Source organism: Choloepus didactylus, chromosome 6 (genome assembly GCF_015220235.1).
Source record: "Choloepus didactylus isolate mChoDid1 chromosome 6, mChoDid1.pri, whole genome shotgun sequence".
Taxonomy (NCBI): Eukaryota; Metazoa; Chordata; class Mammalia; order Pilosa; family Megalonychidae; genus Choloepus; species Choloepus didactylus.
The window spans coordinates 52,325,928-52,347,636 of record NC_051312.1 but is presented as its reverse complement, the minus strand read 5'-3'; the positions used below and the strand labels follow the sequence as shown (position 1 = coordinate 52,347,636).

The window sequence follows — 21,709 nt, the reverse complement described above, 5'->3', positions numbered from 1 at the left end:
TTCTACTTGTTCCTAAATAGTCAGCACAAATGCCATTTTTCTGTGCTTTCCCTGACTGTCTAGGTAGAAATATCCACTCTCTCATTCGAAACTCATTAGATGCTGCACATTCATCTATTTCAGCATGTATCACACTGTATTTCTAACTGTGAGCCCCACAAAGGCAGAGACCATATATCTTTAGCACCTAGCAATCACTTGGCACAAAATAGGTACTCAATACAAGTCTGTTGAATAAATGAATTCTAGGTAGAAGATAGCTGTAAAATTCATTTTTAAATTCTAGTTTTAGGCAAATTACTTTGTTCTCAAGATTCTATATAGAAAAATATAAAAGTCATGTGTTTCTTCAAATGTATAAAATATCCACTTTCTGATACATATGATAAACATCCAATAAAATATTCAGTTAAGGCAATAAGTCCTTGTGCTATTACTGGTGGTTAATATTTTCAGTAATTAAATCCTTCTGCTAACTACAAAAATACTTTACAGGAGAATGAATTCAACTGATATATGTTTCACTTTGTTCTGTTTTATGTATGCCAGTACATTAAAATGTCTTAAGACAGTTGGGTAAGAATATAAAAGTAAAGCCAAGAAGAAACCAAAGATTCAGTATCAGTTTTGTAGTTCTTTTGGAGTTAAGAAAAATTCGAAAAATGTCTAGAGACAATATGAAGTTTCATGAAAGAGGAAAATAGTACAGTTCCAATCAATAACCATATTCTGTTCTTGCTTGACCAAGAGGATAAGTTTTCTGTAATAAAAATGAGTCAGTGAAAGACTGTGAAACCTGCTTGGGGGGGAGGGAGGCGATGTCTTAGAGGAAAAATTGTCATAAATAGTGAGAATTACAAAAAATGAGACATTAATAGTGCTAAGTGCCTTGTAATGTAAGCATTTAATTAACTGGCCATTTTTGGATATCACTCTTTCCAGGCAATCTACATGGCCTTTTTGATAGCAATTATGGTATTGTAAAGAAACTGCCAAATGCCTATTCCACAGGGATAGATATTTTATAAGGAAGCTGTAAGAAAATTTATGAATACAAATTGTGAGAAATCTGATACCAACTGTAAGAACCACATGGTTAAAAATAGGAAAGTGAAAGTATGTGAAATAAAATGGGAAAAGGTAGGAATCTATTTATTAATTGTGAATTTTAATAATATATAATATTACCTGACTATCTATAAGGGTCATCAAGACCCTGGAAGAGAAAATTTCACAAGTAAGTTATATATGATGACTAAATTTCAAAGAATGTCTATATTTACAGTTAAAGTCTATTGAATTACTTCAGCAAGAATTTTTAGCAAACAGACACCTGAAAATTGATTATTTTTAGAAGGGATGTCCTTTTCAATGCAAAACTGAAATCAGATGGAAAAATTAAAACCCAAACTGAAACAATTACCTGTACAATTGTATCCATTCAAAAAACTATGAAGAATTGGCTTAGTAGTGTGTTCAAAAACTTCCAACTGAGTTGAATTTTCATCAAAAACAGCATCAAATACAAACTTAAGATCCTTATTTTGTCTCTTTGTAAAATCTTTATTTGTAGTTTTCTTGCCATGGAAAAAACTGACTTCTTCTTGTTTGGGATCAAAAACTAGGATATGTTTATCCACAATATGGACCACTTTATGGAACCCAGTTGCCTTTTCTTTTGTGTTTTCAGGACGAACTCGAACAACTACTTTCATATGGTAACAAAAGTCGTCTTCCTCAGTGACAGACATTGTTGATTATCTTGATTCTTTTGTTTACATGAAATATTTCTCTGAAATTAAAAAGGAAAATAAGAGTTATAGTATTAATTCTACTTGTATGCAGAGTGACTGGCACATAGAAATCATTTTTTTTTTTTTTTAAATTAACTCTGTTTCACTTACCTGGTAAATGTTACTGGGAGTACAGATAGGCTCTCAAATACAAAATCTTGATAAATCTCATTATCTGAAACCTTAAAATCAAATCCTAGACTATGGTTTAAATTCAAACCATAGCTGTATCATATATAATCATAGTAAGCTACCTGAAAATCCAGCTTTGATTTTCATAAGGGCTCCAGCACTATTTTAGTTTGGGTCCTGGCAAGGCACAGGAAAGGATCCCTAAGAATCATATCAAGGTAATGAAGAGAGAGACTTGGCTTGGTGAACTATTTTTAGTAAAAGCCATCTTGGCTGCAAGCTGCTTAGCAGTGGAAAGTGATACATCCATCCCTGGTCTCTACCTGTGTCTCAGAGACCCACAGGGTTAAAAATAGTTCCAAGGACTCATCAATTAGCTAGCCTAGGTCTGAAGGTGATTGAGATGGTATACACCCTTGAGTATATTCAGAGATCTTAGTGTCTGAATACAAATCTTAGTCTCTGCCCTATGATATGCATATTTAAGGAATGTGCATCAATGCCAGCAGGTTTAAAAATTACAGTTTAACTATATTTTTAGACCATATATAACTGACACACATGAGACAGGGAAAGTAAAAGGAAAAGTAAAGATGAGATATTCTATAGTAACATTGCTTTTTCAAAGATCAATAACTTGAGAGACTCAATTATCCAGAAAATAATCTAGAATTTAAAAATAAGGATTCTCCCCTTTCAAAAAACACCAAAACACACACACACACACAATATCTTTTCAGTATTCCTTCATTTACTCATTGAGAATAAACAGAATTTAATAAATAATAGTAATAAATAATATTATTTAAAAATATATAAATTGATAGAAAGTATACCAATGTTTAGGCTTTTGGAATACATCAACAAACAAACAAAACAAAAAACAAAAACCTTGCCCTTAAGGAGCTTATAGTCTAACTGGAGGAGAGAAAATGAATAATAAACATAAGAAGTAAGATTTATAATAGGAGGTGATAAGTGCTATGGGAAGAAATAGAGCAGAATAAAGGACAATTAAGAATGCTGGAGTAAGGGTGAGGTTGGCAATTTTAATAAGAGTGGGCAGGCTGAAGAAGGTGAGGGTGTTAGTTATTGGATATTGGGGGAAGCACTTTCCAACAGAACAGGAATGGTTAATGCAAAGGCCCTAGGTGAGTGCCTGGAGTATTAGTTGGAATGGAGTGGGCAAAGGGAAGAATAGTAAGACCTGAGGTGAGAGATACAGACCATTAAAAAAACTTTGTTTTATTATTGTGAATAAGATGAAGACCCGTAGGAGGGTTTAGAGCAACAAAATCCAGTCGACTTTCACCACTGTATAGTGAACGTGCTAGAGAGAAAAGACTAACTTGTCACTGTAGTATTCAGGCAAGAGATGATGGTATCTGCTTAGTCCAGGGTGGTGGCAGCAGAAGTGGTAAGAAGTAGTTGGATTTTTGGAATAATCTGAAGTTAAAGCCAACAGAATTTCCTGATAAATGTGGGTATGAGAGAAAGAAAGGATTTAAGAATAGTCTTGAGTATCTGAAGAACAGAACTGTCATCAACTGAGATGGAACAGGTTTTGGGGGAAAGATCAAGAGTTCAGTTTTTGGCTATCTTAAGCCTAAGACTTTAACAGAAATCTAGGTGGAAATGTCAAGGCAGCTGGAAGCCAAGTCAAGAAAATAAAGACTATTTCCCCAAGTCTTAATGCAGTATTAAGCTTTTAAAAGTTTAATACTTTTTTTAAAAAAAGCTTAAAACTGCATTAAGACTTTGGGAAACCCTTATATGGAGGAAAAGAGTGATCAATTATGATAAATGCTGCTAATAGGTCAACTATTACTGAGAATTAACCATGGGATTTAGCAATAGAGAGGCCAATAAGAGCAATTTTGGGGGAGTAGTGGGGACAAAAGCCTGAACCGCAGAGGAGTCAGAGACAGTGTATACAGACAACTCTTTCATGAAGTACTGCGCTAAAAGGGAGAAGATTAATGGTGTGGTTGGAGGGCAGAAAGGGAACGAACAAAAGTTTTTTTTGTTTACTTTTTAAAATAGGAGAAACAACAGTAATGTTAAAGCTAAAATATGTCATAAACCATTTACTATTGGTTGGAATTCAAGTAAGGCCAAAGCAGTCTAAAAGCAGGAGATGTTGGACAAAGCTCTGCCCTTTTAGGACTCTGTCCTTCTCCCAAAATAGAATGCTGAAGAGGAAGGGATGGTCATTTGGAGTATATCAGTGAGGTCCCAGGTGACTTACTATTCTTCATCATCTTCTTCATCCTTGAGCCTGTCTAGCCAAGTTTCACAAAGTACCTATATTCCAGGGTTTATGACCTTGGATCTCACTGAGTCTCAGGTTTCTCGTTTATATAAAAGAGGTTATTACTGTTGTGAAAACTAAAAGAGACAATATTAAATGTCTGGCAGAGAGAAGGTATTCAATAAATGCCACTTCTCTTCCCTATTTGCTCCTACTCTCGCCTTTTCTTCCCAAAGTGACTGAAGAAGAGGCTCTCTCCGGAAGAGTACATAAGAAATTGGTACACAGCAGTGCCCCATGGAAAGGAAACACCCAGGTGTGGGTGGGAGGGAGGCTTACATTCCATTTTATACTTTTTTGTATTGTTTGGAGATTAAGTGAGGTCTAGGTATCTCTATTTCAAAAACATAAAATCACTTATTAAAATTTATTTTCATCACAACCTTTAATTTAATAACATAAATTAAATGTATGGAACACTTTCTATAAAGTGCCTATTCCATAGAAATGTGCTAATCAATTTACGTATTTCTCATTTAATCTCATAGCAACTCTATGATATAGGTATTATCATTCCTATTTTATACAGGGAGAAACTGTAGTACAGAGATTAAGTTAAATGCCTAAAGTCACACTACTGGAAGCAGACATGAGATCTGAACTCTTAACTGAAGCTAAAACCCAAATATTTGATCACTACTCTCTTTGATGTAAATATATTGTGATGGCTAATTTAATGTGTTAATTTGGCTATGTATGGTGCCCAGTTTTGGGTCAAGCAAGCACTAGCCTGTTAGTGTGAGAGTATTTCATAGCTAGATTTACATCATTAGTCAGCTGATTGCATCTACAATCAACAAAGGAGATTGCCTGCAGCAATGAGGCGATTCTTTATCCAATCAGTTGGACATCTCAAGGCAAGAACAGAGGATTTCAGAAGTCAGAAAGAAGAATTTCTGCCTCTTCTTCAACCAGTCATCTTTTCCTGGGAAAACAACGTAACTTTTATTGGAGTTTCCAGTTTGCAGCCTGCCCCACAGAGTTTGGATGTGCCAGATTTCTGAATCAACTTTTTCAAAGTTTCCAGCTTGCAGCCTGCCCTACAGAATTTGGATTTGCCAATTCCCATGGTAGTGTGAGCCAATTTCTATGTCTTCATATTTACACATTTCTCCTGTCAGCTCTGTTTCTCTGGAAAACCCCGAAACATATATAATCACCAGAAATGTTATCACAGGAGCAGTTAACTTCATATTTGTCACTGGCAAGGTGAGCTTTGGGAAAAAGCCAGGGAGGCAGCCCTTTAATTGGTATGGGGAAAAACAAAACAAAACAAAACATTTGCCAATGGTTTAGAGAGAAACCTTAGGGCCTAGAACAGGAGCCCACTAAATGAATGAATAATGATCAGACTGAAAGTTTATGATTTCCATATGCTCATTTAGCTATCACACATTCTTGGCAAATATGCTATTATTAGGGAACTCTTAGATTATGTCAAAATAGTGATAACCAATAATGAACAATGATTAACATTTGAGCACACTCTATGTGCCAGGCTATATGCTAAACATTTGACATTCATCATCTCATATAGTGTTTATAATATTCATATGACAGGTCCTATTATTATCTTCATTTTACAAAAACAGAAACTTAACCTTAGAAAGGATAAGGAATTTTTGGTAGATGGCATAGCTAGTAATGGGGAACCAGAGAGTGGAGCTAAGCCCAAATCCAAAGTCCAAGCTTTTAACGAGGCTCTACTGGAAACAGAAGAGAATGCTTCTAAACAATAGCACAGAAATTTTGCACAAATTATCTTGAATGTGGAATGATATAGCTATGAATTATTTTTTAAATACAAATTCAAATCAAAATTAGATTCAGATTCAGCCAACTTTTTTTAGGACTGGAAACAATTCTTGACATTGCCACTTATAGTCTATTCAACTTTAAACATCACAGCACCTTGTTGAAGTAGGTACCATAATCTGTCAATAAAGAAATTTAGGGTCTGACATGTAGAAAGACAGAGAAGAGATTCAAACTTTTTTATTCCAAGATCAGTATTTGCCCATAACAGCACACAGATCTTGAAAGGTTTATGGCATATAATAAATGTTATGTTCTTTTGCAGCATTTGAAAATAACAGATTACAAACCCATTTCTAAAGATAAAGGCAATGGTACCCACGTATCTTTCAGAGACCCAAGTCTGTGAATGCAGTTATAAAACATAGGGTAGGCATACCAATTCAGAAGGAAATCATACATGCTATACAATATTAATGACCTATCTCAAGAATGGGCCAGAGTACTTAAATTTGGTATATTTGATGATGATGTATCCATCTGTTTAAGCTGTCAGAACATCAGTATGCAAAAGAAATAGTGGCGCCTCTGCACTTAACGTCCATAAAACCAGATAAATATTTCTCCTTTTTTTCGAATAACCTTAGTATTAGAGCCACTACTTCCACTGACTTATAAGCATGAAGGAAGGGCAGCACTGACAGCTGGGCCATTTTTGCCTCCTAGTTTTCATGAGTTACAACATAAAAGGCATTTTCTTGTGTACCTTAACTGACTGGAGGTACATCTACAGTGGGTCAAGATGCACTTTTAAAATGAAAATTTTACATACTTGCAAATACTGTTCAATAACATGAGATTAATTACTATTATTAAAGGCAGATAAGTTTTACAAAATAATATGAACTTAATAACAAGCAGGACCTCCTCTTTGGACTTTATATTCTCTAACTTCATACTGCATAAATACTCCCAAATTCCAAGATAGGGGGTTGGTTGGATGTGGTAGAATGACACTAACAAGTAAAACTTACAGGATGCCTGTACATTCTACCCACTTGTTCCACAGCTAATAACTCACAAGATAAATTAGACAACAAATGTATTCAGTTCTGGTCAAATAATCTCTTCTCAGACAGTGAATAATAGTCTTCACCTCTCTGTAACTAAGTGCCTAATAAAATCTTAAAGGTGTTTTACAGAAACGAAGAACAGACAGATGGACAGATTGTAAAGGCTTAAAGTTCCTTTCATTTGCAGAGCACTTTGTCAAGCAGTACTTCCACACTTCATCTGATCCTCAGCAATCCAGTGAGGCACGTTCTTATCTTGATGCTACAAGGCAGAAAGTGGGGCTTGGGGGACGGGTTCCCAATTACCTGTGCCAGGCTAACAACAGAACCACACTGCACAAAAAATTTAAGTATTGGTAACAAAGGCTCCTCGTTTGACAGTTAAGCCCAGATTACAATTACATCTACGTCTGAAACAAAGACACTCCGAATTTGGAGTCCAGAGGGGACATTATACTACAAGATTAAAGTGGTCTGGCAAAGTCTGGGAAGGGGCCAAGATGCCCTTTAATTCCTCCGGCTTCCTCCCAGAATTTAAGGCAAGTAAGCCCCTGCCCTTTCTCCTGAGCAGCTGAGGGAGCACGATCAGGTAAAAGCCATGCTCTAGCAGGTTCTCGAATCCCATCTTTCTTTCACTTTTTCCGCAGTGACCCTAAGCATTCCCACCCCAAGTTCCTGTGTTTGTCAACAAGCACCACCTGTACCTATACCTAGATCTGAGGCAGCGGGACCCTTTACTCCCAGGAGGATAGGTCGTCAGAGGGAACGTCCCAAAGACTAGAATTTTCTCCTCGCGTGCCGCTCACTCACCTCAAGACTAAGAGAGGACCCCGCGACCACTCGGATGTCTGCCGCACCGCGCTTCAAACTCAACCACAAGATTCAAACGCAAGCCAGCTTCCTCACCGCCTCGTTTCATTGGCTGCCGCCCTCGTGATGTCATCACGCCGGACGTTGCCGTGTCGCGCTACAGCTTGACGCCAGGAGGGTCAACCGCGCTGTGCGGTGTAAGCCTACCCGGCTCTCTGTCGCCGTGGCAACGCGCGCGGCAGTTTCCGGAGGCGGTGGCCGAAGTGGGCGGGACTGGGCCGTAGCCACAGGTTGGAGGCACTCCCTGGGATCTTCAGGTCGTCTCCAGGCCCTCGGATGCAGGGCCTTGTCTGTGGGTTCGGGGTGTGAGTGAGACGGGTGCGGGCAGGGATTGGTGTTTGTCTTCTCCTAGGGGGAAATACGGAGCCTGTTAGGGGTGGACTAATGGGTTTTGGTGTTGTATTTTTTTCTTTTCTCTTTCTGAGTAGCGAGGCCTCCAAGACATAGGTCCCATGCTCTGAAAGGTGAGAGATCTCTTCTTCCAGTCACTGAGGTCTCTTCACCTGAATTAATTGCAAGTCCAGGACTTTTGGTTGGAGGCCTCAGGATTCATTTCTCAAGACTCCTGGGCCTGCTGTCTTCAGTGCTGACTGTGAAACTCTTTGGTGTTTGGCTGCTTTACATTCTCTTTCTAACGATGGCATTACCAAATAAATTCATTTAAAGATATTGGTCTAGTTCGTTACTGGATGAAGTGGATTTTTAAGTCCCAGATGGTAGGCATGTTACTTCAGAATGTACTCTTTAAAAAAAGAAAAAAATAGCTGGAAAAAATGGGAAATATATTTACTTTGCTAAGATGACATCCTTATTTGACAGGATATTTTTGATAGTATGATCTGAATTTCATTGTTCTTCTTTATATTAACTAGTATTGTATTCATTTCATTCAACATTTATTAAGTAAACCTATTAATACATGTGCCAGGCACTTTCATAGATTTTAGGGACATAGTAGTACACAGTAGAGTTAAAATCCCTGCCCTCTTGGAGCTTATATCCTGATGATTGAATATCACTATAAAATAAGATCACATCGATGCAGAGTATTATAAATAAGACAATGTATGAAAACCCCCATATTAAGGAAATATATTTCCTGTTCAAAGAAAATCTGAAGCACTGTGTTATTATATATAATGCATGTTATATGACTGTTTATGAACACTGAATAGAGCATCAGTAAAGCTACTTACTTCTGGCTGAAAATTACATGTTATCTTAACTGATGCAATAGCTATTTGTGTGTTGCTGGGTTTGGTAATAAAATTGAGAAGCCTTTTTATTTTCTCTCAAATATGCACTCACTGTATAGTACTTTATTGTCTTTGTTGTCCTAGGCATTTTATTAGCCATTGTATATATATGATCTTATTTAGTTTTTAAAACAGCCCATGAGATGTAGGTACTGTTATCTTAATTTTAATGACTAGAAAACAGAAGTCCTTAAAGGAAAATATTTCTCTTGAATTGTACAAACCAGCCATTTCAGAACTGAATCATGTGTTCTCTGAAATACTTTTTAGATTGTGACATTAAGATAATATTTTAACCTAATCTGAAAATATGCATATCTTACCAATGTCTTGTAAAATTGTGTTGATCATTGGTGAATAAGTAAATAGAAATGTTTTAAAATTTCATCATTTTTTGATACCCACGTTGTACAATAAGTTTACCAATCCCATACCTAATCCAAGTCCTTTTTTACATTTAACTTGAAATGCTGTGCTGCACTTGCCATTTAGCAATGTTCAGATGATGAAGTTCATTCTCTTAGGGAATTGTATGTATAGTTAACAGAAATTTTGATACCACAACAAAGCTATTACTGTGTTGCTGGCTTTCACTTTGACAAGACTTGAAAGAGATATAACAAAGAATAAGAGAATGGTGTATTCCCTAATGAAATGAAGGAAAAAGAACTATATCTTTTGAAACCTGCAGAACTAGGAAACCGAAATTCCCATCTTTTGTTAGAAATTGGAGTATAACTAACTGCAGTCTTAGAACACAGAAATTGAACATAAGTTCATAGTAAACTGAAAAGGGTAGAGATAAGGATATAAATGGAAAGTTAGATTTAAAGTTGCCTCCGACATTAAAAAGAAAAAAAAGTAGAGGTGAACTTAAACATGCAATGGAGAGGTTTTATTTATTCCCCTAGGTACATTGTTTGGGAACCGCGGTGCCTGCAAGACCTTCTGGCAGCTGGGGGCTGGAAGCAGCGGAACGAAAGGCAGACGGTCCTTGGTTGTGGGGCGGACGTGGGCTCAATCTGTACGTTCCTGCAAGTTTCCCCCCTGGGCTGGGATCTACACGCGTGACAAATTCAGTTTATCAGGCACCGTGGTGATCTTCGCTGGCCAGAGTTAGAGGCCGACGAGAAATCTTCCTGCCTCAGGTGAGGAGAAGGTGGCTAAGTCCTGGGAGCTCTCCCCGTGCCCGCCCCACGTCTTTGGGGAACTCCTGAGGCTCCCCTGATTCGCCCAGAGCAAAGGAAACACGAGCTTCTGTCCTTCTGCTTCCGCTCAACACGCATTCAACCTGGGCTTACAAGTTTCCAAACAGTTTTCCTTTAGAGAGTGTGACTTAGAGATAAGTTCCTAGGCGAAGGGGTGCATTCCTCCATTTTTTGTGAACCTCTTTTACTTTCTTCTGCGTTTTCGTGCCGGCTTCCAGGTCATGTTTTTGACCTCAGGAATTATTTTTTAGATAGTTTTCCCCCACAGGTAGACTTCCTGCTTCCCTCCCGTATTCAAAGGGAATTTAAACATATTATGTCGTTCTTAGCTGACTGTAACAGGGTTCTGGATCGTCTGATAGGATATTGGGCTGCAGACAAGAGAGAAGGGGCTTCCTTTAGCACAGCCCTTTTCCATTCTTAGAGCGGTGTACCGGGGAACAACCAAAGAGGAAGAGGAATTATTTGTGGCCCTTTCCCCTTGGCGACTCATATTATTAGCCCGTTTTTCATAATAAAATCTTCAGGTTTTGTATCTTGAGCATAGTCGAATAAATACTTAGAAGTTACCTTCAGTAGAAAATAATTAAATGCTGCTGACAGCAGCCTTTGTTTTCCGTGTGGTTCTATATTGGAATTGATTTTTTTTTTTTTTGCCAAAAGTTGGACATCTAGGATATGATGTTTCAATATTCCGAACTCCTCTATTTAGATATACACAGTGTATATTTTCTTTTGGGTACCCCATAGCATACTGTTATTTCCAAGTGGAACAGGACCAAGCAATAGGATGTTGGCTCCTTGAAAAAAACATTTGAGTCTAATTCATGAGATGCTACAAATACATGGCCATTATAATTAAAGTACCATTAAATTACAGGAGTGCATTAATAGTTAAAGTGGGCTATATTTATGCATGGAGGTTAAGATTTCAGGCTCTGGGGAGAGTCTGCTTGAATTAGAATTCTGGCTATGTGACCTTTTGCAAATTACTTAACCTCTCTGTAAAATGGGGATAATAACAATACCTACCTCCTAGAATTGTCCTCAAGATTGAATGAGTTAGTACAAACAGTGTGTTTAGTTTAATAACTAATGCATGATAAAGTGCTCAATAAGTATTAGCTATTATTTTGAAAAGTGTTAGAAACACTAAGAGCTAATAGGATTTACTTTGTATAAGTTTTCTGGAAAACATGGGGCATAATTAATAATTTAGGCAAATTTGTTACTGATGAACATTCTAAATATTTACCTAAAACAATCATGCCCAGTCTTTTTTTTTAAATTTATATATTTATTTATTTTGAATCAGCAGATTTTGTTGTGATATATTCACACAACATATATTCTATCCAAAATAAAGAATCAGCATCTCACAGTATCTCACTTAGTTATGTAGTTATCATCACTCGATTTTAGACAATTTTCATTGCACCAAAGAGAAAAATAACAGATAGACACCCCCATGCCAATGTGAAAACCCACAACACTCCATAACTCTTTTTTTTAAATTCAGTTTTATTGAGATTTATTCATATATCATACAGTCATCCGTGGTGTATAATCAGCTGTTCACAGTACCATCATATAGTTGTGCATTCATCACCCCAATTTTTTGAGCATTTTCCTAATACCAGAAAAAGTAAAAATAAGAGTAGAAAATAAAAGTAAAAATGAACACCAAAATCATCCCCCCTCCCTCCCTATTTTTCATTTAGTTTTTGTCCCCATTTTTCTACTCATCCAACCATACACTGGATAAAGGGAGTGTGATCCAAAAGGCTTTCACAGTCACACTGTCATCCCTTATAAGCTACGCTGTTATACAATCATCTTCAAGAGTCAAGGCTTCTGGATTGCAGTTTGATAGTTTCAGAAATTTGCTTCTAGCTATTGCAATACATTAAAATCTAAAAAGAGTTATCTATATAGTGCTTAAGAGTGCCCACCAGTGACCTCTTGACTCCATTTGGAATCTCTTAGCCACTGAAACTTTATTTTGTTTCATTTCGCATCCCCTTTTTGGTCAAGAAGATGTTCTCAATCCCAGGATGTCGGATCCAGATTCATCCTCAGGAGTCATATCTTGCATTGCCTTAGAGATTTACATCCCTGGGAGTCAGATCCCGTGTAGGGGGGAGGGCAGTGAGTTCACCTGCCTAGTTAACACACCATAACTCTTATCTTGCCCCATTCGTTTACTCCTAGGCACGTCCAGTCTTTACTTATCTTTTAGCCACATTTTTCCTGTGCCACATTTACCATAATAGTCTGGATTGTGTCTTTGGTAAAATCTTCAAGGTAACATCTTGATGTTATATTTACACAACATCAAATATATCTATGTAATTTATTTCTTTTCTAATTCTTAAGTGTGATCAACTTTTCAACATTCATTTTCTATTTCCAAAGGAAGAGAAAGCATATTTTAGTGAGATTTATGTTTTCTGAAATATTTTGAGAACATGAGGTTTTGGGTAGGGCAAGACAGACAGGTTGGGGAAATTTCCTAAAGTAAGTTTTCTTAAAATGTTGATTCTTTGCAGTCTGGAATTTATCTATCCATTCATTTCTCAGAAAATACTTATTAAGTACCTGGTGTGCATCTGATTTTGTGGGTCCTACTCTTAAATAACTCGATCCATGAGGAAAGAAGAGTATGGTTAACTGGATATTTACAAAAATGTTGCTTGAAGCCAATTTAGTAAAAAACATAATGTTTTTTAAAAAATCTTCTTTTAGAGTATTTATATGAATACATTTTGTCTCCGCATTTTAAAGAGTTACAGATTGCATTGGAGCTAATATGAGGAATCTAAGGAATGTATCAATTATTTATTTGCTTATATTTGGGGAACAGGGAGCAGAAAATTAAAACAAAGTTTGATGTGAAATGCCAAAGAATATTTAGTTAAGTGCTTATAAAATTATAAATTCAGATTGCTATATACTTCACTAATATAGGCTGATTTCTTAAGAGAATATCCAGGTCTGCAAGATTTTCACAGGCTGAAAATCTCCCTATATTTTCGGATGTACATGCAGAGTGTTTTGTTCAGAGACAATCTGTTGTACAGAGCTGAATGAAGAAGATGAGATTTCATCATGAAGTGAAAAACAGATAGAAAACTTGAAATAAAAGATTAGCAGAACCTAAAATAAGATAATTTTTACAATCCCTTCAGTTATCTAATGCATTGAACTCACTCTTTAGGTTTAATTAAAATGTGAAAAAGTGTTTTTAAGATAAATGATGACTAAATAATTTTATTCAAAGCCCTAATGATTGAAGTGTTGGTGGTGTTAGAGCTTATAAGGCCACATTCAAAAATTATATTTTAGATTGTTTCTTTTAGGTTCTTTGCTTTGCATAAGAAGGCAACTCACCATCACTTAAGATGTTCAGATGATGAGTCTTACAGTTGGATTTCTGGGTTAGGTTTTTTCCTCTGCTAAAAATTGTATATTAATGTGGTTTCCTCCAATTGTTATAACATTCTTTTAAAAAATCCAACGATCATCATATTACATTTTTTTTTTTTTTTTGGTAGATTTGTTGACCTACAGAATGCTTCGATACTCACATTTTTGTAGAGTCTATAAAGAACTTCTTTCATGCTGGTTGGAATCTGGCGTAACTAATTTAGTTGTCTGGCCAAAAAAAATACACACTACAGCAGAAAGATATAATGAATCTGAAGCCCAAGAGCAAACGGGAAAAACCGGAACTCAGGAGTTACACAGATCTCAAGATGGAGATTCTGGAGCTGTGGCTAAATTACATATTCCAGTAATGGTGGATGAAGTTGTTCATTGCTTAGCACCACAAAAAGGGCAGGTGAGTTGTTTAGTTGTGTTGTTTTTTTTTTTAATCCATTCATACATTGATGGACTTTTATGTGTTTCCACTGTTGGACTGTTATCAATCATGCTGGTATGAACACTTGTGTACAAGTTTTTATGCGTACATGTTTTCAGTTATCTTGGGCATATACCTGGGGGTAGAATTGTTGGGACATAAAGTAACTCTATGTTTACCTTTGGGGAACTGCAAAATTGTTTTCCAGAGTTGATTAGTTTTGTCAAATAACTGTTTTAAAAGTAAAAACTGGTATACCAACTGAGTGGTTAGGGTATGAAAACTGAACTCCAATGTGGTTTCTTGAGAATTTTAGAATCGTTTTAGGAGTGATTGTAGATAAGGACATGGATCTGAATTCCTACTCCCTGTTATCTTAGCCTTAGTTTTTCAACTGCCCTGCATACATCATAGTGCAGTTGGAAGGGTTAAATATGGTCTTAAATATGAAAATGCTTAAAAATCTATAAAGGAATCACAAAAATGTTAGGTAGAGATCACAAAAATGTTAGGTGGTACAATATCCAAAAAGAAAAAGCTGGAAACTTTCTGATAATTAAGCACATTTACAAAAGAAAAATAATATTTTTTTCATAAATTTTCTTCAAATGCCTTTTTAGAACTTAAAGCTGATACTGCTTAGTGTACCGATGTCAGAAATGTGATCCCCTATTCTAAAAGATACTATTTTTACCTAAATAAGTTATATTAAAGTCACACCTTGTTTCTTTTTTCAACATATAGGAGAGAGAGTTTACTTAGTGGTGAAGGGCGAAGATTCTGGGTCTGTACTGCCTAGGTTTGAATCCCTTCTCTATTGTGTGAGCACATGTACAAAACACACATACATATATACATAAAGCTCTTTAATTTTCTTTCTTTTTTTTTTTTTTGAGACTTTTTCAAGTTAGATCTGACAGTTTTCATGAATTAAGTTCTAAACTATATACATAAAGTTTGCTAACTGGCTGGATGTTGCTCAGATAAAACCATCAGTGATATGACTTAGGCTGTTTCATCATAAAAATACTGTTTACTCCTCAGGCAATATATACCTATCAAAATAAACCCAATATTCTCTTTAATCAAGAAAATGAGTTAAATGCAATTATATGTGTAAAGCATCTGCCTCAAAGCTGTCACATAATGCAGACCCCAAAATACATGAAAATGTAAACTAAAAAGTTAAATTGCGCAAAATTTCTATTGAATAAGACTCAGTGGTTTGAATTTGACTTCTAGAACCAGAAACCAAAGCACTTTATATCAATTTGCTGAACCATAGTAGCAAAGCCAAACATTTATTTTGTATATACCCATGAAGTAGAAAAGTAAACAAAAACAAACCCCACTAAGTCCCCTAGTAAATCAGAAGTGGGTCTGCCTGTTTTCTATAACCAAATGGAATAAAATTAGACCATTCTACAACTTGACCTACATTGCTGTTTCATTCTTACAAGTTCCTGACAAATGTAATGTTTGTTTATTTATTTTGACATTTCTGTTGTTCTGATTTGAGTTGGGTTTCCCAGTAACTTTTTATAGAAAGTTTAATTTTATGAACTTTTTTTGAGGAACATTAGAGGTAAAGTTATTTCTTACTTTTTCGGCTGTCTGGCAGACAGCTTTATTCACTATTCCCTTAATCTTCAAGTAATAAAGAACTGGTGACAGTCCTTGGACAGGAAAGTTTTTCATTTCATCCAGAATCCGTTATTTGCTTCTTTTCTTCTTGAACCTTTTCCAAAAAATTATTTTCTTTTGCAAACTATGAGTCATACACTCACTTGTATCAATCACCCACTTAATTACTATTTCCTGCATCACCCTGAATGGTGAATTTACAAATGAAACTTTTGGTCATAACAGGAACTTAAAAAAAATCTAAATGTAGTTTCGTGCAAGGCCTAGGGCATTTTGTAGTTACTTCTTTTTTCTTTACTATTTGAAAGGTACTTACCAAAAAAAAATAATTGATTTGGGGAATTTCTTCAACTTCATAACCAGTTTAGTACATGTGCTGGTTTAGATATATTATGTCCCCCAAAAAGCCTTATTCTTTAATGCAGTTTTGTGGTGACAGATTTATTAATCTTTTTGATTAGAGTCTGACCTCTTGATTGAATGTTTCCATGGAGATTTGACCCCACCCATTCAGGGTAGGTCTTGATTAGTTTACTGGAGTCCTTTAAAGGGAGTTCACAGAGAGCAGAGAGAGGAAAATGCCCCAGGATATGCTAAGCCAAGGCCCAGATGCTTGCTGACACTTAGAGATTGTTGGAGATGCAGACAGGAGGATGTTTGGAGATACAAAGCTAAGAGATAAAGCCCACAGTTTGCCCTGGAGAAGCTAAGAGAGACCCAGAGACATTTTGGAGAATGCCATTTTGAAAAACAACCTGGGTGCAAAGGAACAGTAGACGCCAGTCATGTGCCTTCCCAGCTGACAAAAGTGTTCCGGATGCCATGGGCCTTTCTTCAGTGAAGATATCATCTTCTTGATGCCTTAGTTTGGACAGTTACAACTGTAAACTTGTAAATTAATAAATCCCCTTTATAAAAGCCAATCCATTTCTGGTATTTTGTATAACAGCGGCATTAGCAAACTGGAGCTGTACATGTTAAATTAGTTTTGCAAATACATTAAAATATTTACTAGCTTGAATTAAAAGAAAAATAATCCTTTTCTTTTCCTCTCCCTTAGGAGTTACAGAAGGAATTAAATAAATTATAATTGTTTCTCCTTGCCCAGTTTTCATGATTTCCTATTCTGTGTGAATAACTTTCTGTAAGAATGTATTAATTTTTCCAAAAACATTTGTTTTGTCCTTGATGATATTTTAATGCAGGTTACATTGGTCGATTTTTCATTCTTTATTTCTAACAGAAGAAAATAAGAATGACCCTGCTTAGCTTTAGATGGTTGCAGTTTGGAGGATACAGGAGACTTGGTATTCTTTGCCCAGTAGCAGTTCTAATTTCTCTTGGTGTGTTGGGATTTCTGTAAAAGTGTTAAATTGTAAATAGAGACATGCAGAGACTAATACCAGTAGTTGTACAATTCTGGACAAGCAACTTGTCATGTCTGTGCCTCAGATTCCTCATCTATAAAATGAGAAAACAGAACCTATCACATACGATTATTATGAGGATTAGATGAGTTAATATAGGTAAATTGCTTAGAATGATATCTTCCAGATAATAAAAGTTCAGTAAACATTATCTGTTATTATATGGGGATAGGAAGGGTTAGGGTTGGTAACTAGATAAAGTAAAAATTAGGAGAAAAATGTTATTGGATCAGGAGTAAAATCTCCCTTGCAATGTGGAGCATGACTCCCAGGGATGAGCCGGGCCCAGCATCATGGGATTAAGAAAGTCTTCTTGACCAAAAGGGGGAAGAGAAATGAAACAAAATAAAGTTTCAGTGGCTGAAAGATTTCAAATGGAGTTGGGAGGTCATTCTGGAGGGTATTCTTATGTGCTATATAGACATCCCTTTGTAGTTTTTATTGTATTGGAATAGCTAGAAGGAAATACCTGAAATTGTTGAACTGCAACCCAGTAGACTTGATTCTTGAAGACGATTGTATAACTATGCATCTTACACAGTGTGACTATGTGATTGGGAAACCTTGTGTCTCACACTCCCTTTATGAGTAGAAAAATGGGGACAAAAATTAATTGAAAAATAGGGTGGAATGGGGGGTGTTTTGGGTGTTCTTTTTTACTTTTACTTCTATTTTTTATTTTTTGGAGTAATGAAAATGTTAAAATTGATTGTGGTGATGAAGTACAACTATACGATGGTAGTATGACCAATTGATTATACACTGTGAATGACTGTATGGGATGTGAATGTATTTCAATAAAAATGAATAAAAAATGTTAGCAGTAATAAAATATTGGAATAATTAAAAAAAGTGCTAGGGGATAACAAAGGTGGAATAGAAGTTTAAGCAAAGCCAGAACCAAGGTGTCTGAAACTGAAAAAGTACTGTTTCCTCTGCCTGGAACTCTCCTCCTCACCATCCCTCAGGTCCTAAGTCAAATTTATCTTTCTCAGAGAAGCGCTTTCTGAGCCCCCAGAAGAAAACAGATCTCATTATTATACATTTATAGAATCATATACTTTTCTTAAATAGCACAGGTAGTAATTTGTGATTGTATATTTTTAGTGAGATTATTTGTTCAATGGACATCTTTCCTAGTGGACTGCCCCCCATGAAATCTGGGGCATGTTTATCTAGTTCACCATTATATCTTAAGTATCTAGCATAAGACCCTTCCACATGGTGGTTTTGTAATGATTTTCAAAGTGAATGAATAAAAGTCAGAATAAACTGAAGGATAGATGTGAGGCAACAATAACAGGGATGTCCCTTGATTACTGAGGTAGCTTCTCTGACTCAATAATTTATATTAATCCAGCCTCAATGTGATTGGTCCAGTCTGATGAAGTAACTGGAGCAGATATGAGGGCAGAGAAAATAAGCTGGCACCGTTTAGGTGATGCAAAATACGTTATGATGACAAATGTCAGACCAAGGTTGCAAAGTTGGATTTATAAATATTTCAAAATAAATGTCTTACCTATTTTGGTATTTTAACATTTAATATTGAGTTTATAATTATTAGATTTACCAAAGTTGTCCTGGTACCAGCTTTGATAATTTTCTTTTTCAAAAAATGTAAAATGTTTTATACATGGCATTTTCTTAAGATCAGTAGCAGTATTTTACTTGTTTTACTTGGAAATCTTTGCAGTCTTTAACGGAGAGTAAACATCAAAGACAAAATCCTGAGACAATGTTTGTTTCCTTCAAATATTGAAGGCTGTTTTCAGAGGAGTTTAATTTATTTTGTATGACCACAGATTGTTAAAAGGGGTAAGAATATTCTTTAGGGCCAGAACTGATTGTATTGCACCCTCAGGGAAATAGATTTTTTTTTTTTTTTTAAGAAAGAAATTTAAAAAGTTCAGGTAGAATGGATTGTGTCAAGATGTAGTGAGTTTCCTCTGATTAATTTTTTAAAATATAGGTTTTGTGGAGTAAAATTTTATTTTACATTACATTCTGCCTTTTTTTATTTGAAGAAGGCTTTTGTCTTTAAAATTCATGTAGCAAAATTAAGTGATTTCATGCCCAGTGCTATGCTGGTAAATTTTTAACAATTAGCTCTGGAAGTGTTGGAGTAAGGGATGGATTTAAAAAAAAAAAAAACTCATACACACACAAAAATCTTGAGTTTGAGTGTTTACAGATTTCCATGGTATAAATAATCTCCAAATGGCCCATTTCAAGCTATTACCCTGATGCCACTGAATGTAGAGTTAAGAAGAAATATGTACAATCAGCTCTCTCCAGCCAGTGTAAACACTGCTGGCTGTGATTCTCATGACCATTAGATATCTGTGAATTATACAACAGTAAAACATTTCACCTGATGATTTTGAAAATTGGTATAGTCTGTAGAATTTTTCCCTGAGCTCATTTGACTTTCCCCATTTAACACCTGTATTTCATGTTTCCCTACCCTGGAATGCACTATGGTATAGCTGTAGAACATTGGTTTCACACATTTGTTATCAGCAGAATTTTTTTTTCTCTAATCCACAGGATTTTACTGAAATCCATTTCAAATATAAAACAAAAACTCTTTTATAATATACCTTTATATCATTTCTTATAAAGTCAGTTATGCAACATTGTGGCTTTTTGTTGTTTGTAAAATTTTGAAATCAACATCAGCATCCATTTTGATTTTTTTTGCACAATTTGGATTCACACAGATAGACAATTACAAAATGTAATAGTTTTTTTTTCCTTAAAATGGTCTTCCTGCAATCTCAGCTTAATTCTTCAATTAAGTATTAGTAATAAGAGCATTTTTATTTTGAGACATATCTGTGAACTGAATAGTTTGAATTTCTGAATATCCAATAGAAATACAATTGTTCCATTTTCAATAATAATGATTACTAAATGAGAATGATAGAGACAACCACATTTTTGGGTCCTGTCTGTGTGCCAGGTACCATAATAGGCATATTTTATATATGTATATATATATATATATATATATAATTTCATTTCTTCCTCCAAACAATTTCATAAATGAGAAAATTTAGAGAGATTAAGCATATTTAGATCGGCTGGATTAAGTAACTTTCCCGAGTTTAATGAGAAGTTATTGGAAGAGCCGGAATTCAAACTTGGCTCTAATTTTCTGACCTAAGTGCTTAACCAATACATTATTACCTCTCAAGCTACCCAGAGTAACTTCAAATCAAGACAGAATAGATAAACCTAATTTAAAAATTATTTTCAATAATGATGTGGTACTGATGAAAATAGTCGTTACATATATATACCCATATATGTAAATATATAATTTCATTTACTTTCATGTTAAATTCTTTAATCATTAATGTGCATTTCTTGAATGTGCTTGCTTTTTTACCAGTGAATTAATGTATCTTTGTCAATGTATATAATTCTTTATTAAAGTTTAAAACCAAATTATAAATACAGGACTTCAGATAAATACACACTTATTCAAGTTTTTTGTCTTTTGGTTATCCAGTATCATTATTTTCTTCCAGGTTGGTCTTTTTTGTGGTCCAGAACTGAATCTCTTCTACTTTTTTGCCTAGTTAAAATATGAGGATTAGAAATTTTTTTAAAAAAATTCAGCTTCAAAGGTAATTAGAAACTACAGTTTTAAAAGTCAGTGGTTCAAATATAACCAAGAAATAAATGTGGTTCCATAGTTGAGAAAAATGATGCTCTTCCATGTTTAAGTCTGACATTTGCACTGAATTTTAAATTTGTATTTAACAGCTATTCTTCTGGTTCAATAGAGACTCAAGGAGAAAACAGAGCTCCATTCTATAAGGGAGGCTCATGGAAAGAAAAAGGAGAAATAAGTAAGGTTATTTTGTTCACAAAGCACATTTGCATGACTCATCCTGGGTACTGGTTAGTCTCTATTTAGGTCAGCATTAGTCCCTGATCAATAGTCTAATCATAGTTACCACAAGAGGTTAGATCCAGCGATTCTGTCTTTTCTCATTGTTCTTCCAAGTCCCATATTGTTTTTGTGAAGAGTGGTAGGAAGTGTACCTTGACCTTGTGAGTTCTCATAACATTTTATTTTATTCTTCTTCCACCACCTTCTCCTCATATAACAAACTACTGAGCTGTAAGTAGCCTACTTAAAATGTTATTTTATAATAAACCAAGTTACAAGGCTTTGTGGTGACTCATCTTGTGATGTTCTGTGAACTTGTTCTCTCTCTCTCTCTTTTTATTTTTTTTTTATTTTTAGGTTGTGCATTAGTTGTTTCCCCTTTGGGTAAAACAAATGCAATTTACCAGGAGGTAATATGTAGTCAAATATTTTATTTTTCTTGATGAAGAGTGTTGTTTTAGAAAATATTTATGT

The 21,709-nt window shown here is 35.3% G+C and overlaps 2 protein-coding genes across 4 annotated transcripts in view; one reads left to right on the top strand and one right to left on the bottom strand.

Annotated features, from left to right (window-relative positions):
* The window catches only part of KIF18A (kinesin family member 18A), a 94,155-nt gene extending 92,366 nt beyond the window's left edge, over positions 1-1,789 (bottom strand). The window contains exon 1 of the mRNA XM_037838504.1: positions 1,424-1,789. Coding sequence (XP_037694432.1) covers positions 1,424-1,751 — 328 coding nt within the window. The 5' untranslated portion in view covers positions 1,752-1,789. The remainder of the gene's footprint in view (positions 1-1,423) is intronic.
* A 6,257-nt stretch (positions 1,790-8,046) lies between these two features.
* METTL15 (methyltransferase like 15) overlaps positions 8,047-21,709 on the top strand; it is a 269,152-nt gene continuing 255,489 nt past the window's right edge. The window contains exons 1-3 of one of the 3 annotated variants that reach the window (XM_037840014.1): positions 8,047-8,164; positions 10,102-10,338; positions 13,953-14,239. In XM_037840014.1, coding sequence (XP_037695942.1) covers positions 13,970-14,239 — 270 coding nt within the window. In that variant the 5' untranslated portion in view covers positions 8,047-8,164; positions 10,102-10,338; positions 13,953-13,969. Of the gene's footprint in view, positions 8,227-9,948; positions 10,339-13,952; positions 14,240-21,709 lie in introns of those variants that run through there. The other 2 variants (XM_037840013.1, XM_037840015.1) reach the window with 2 other exon arrangements.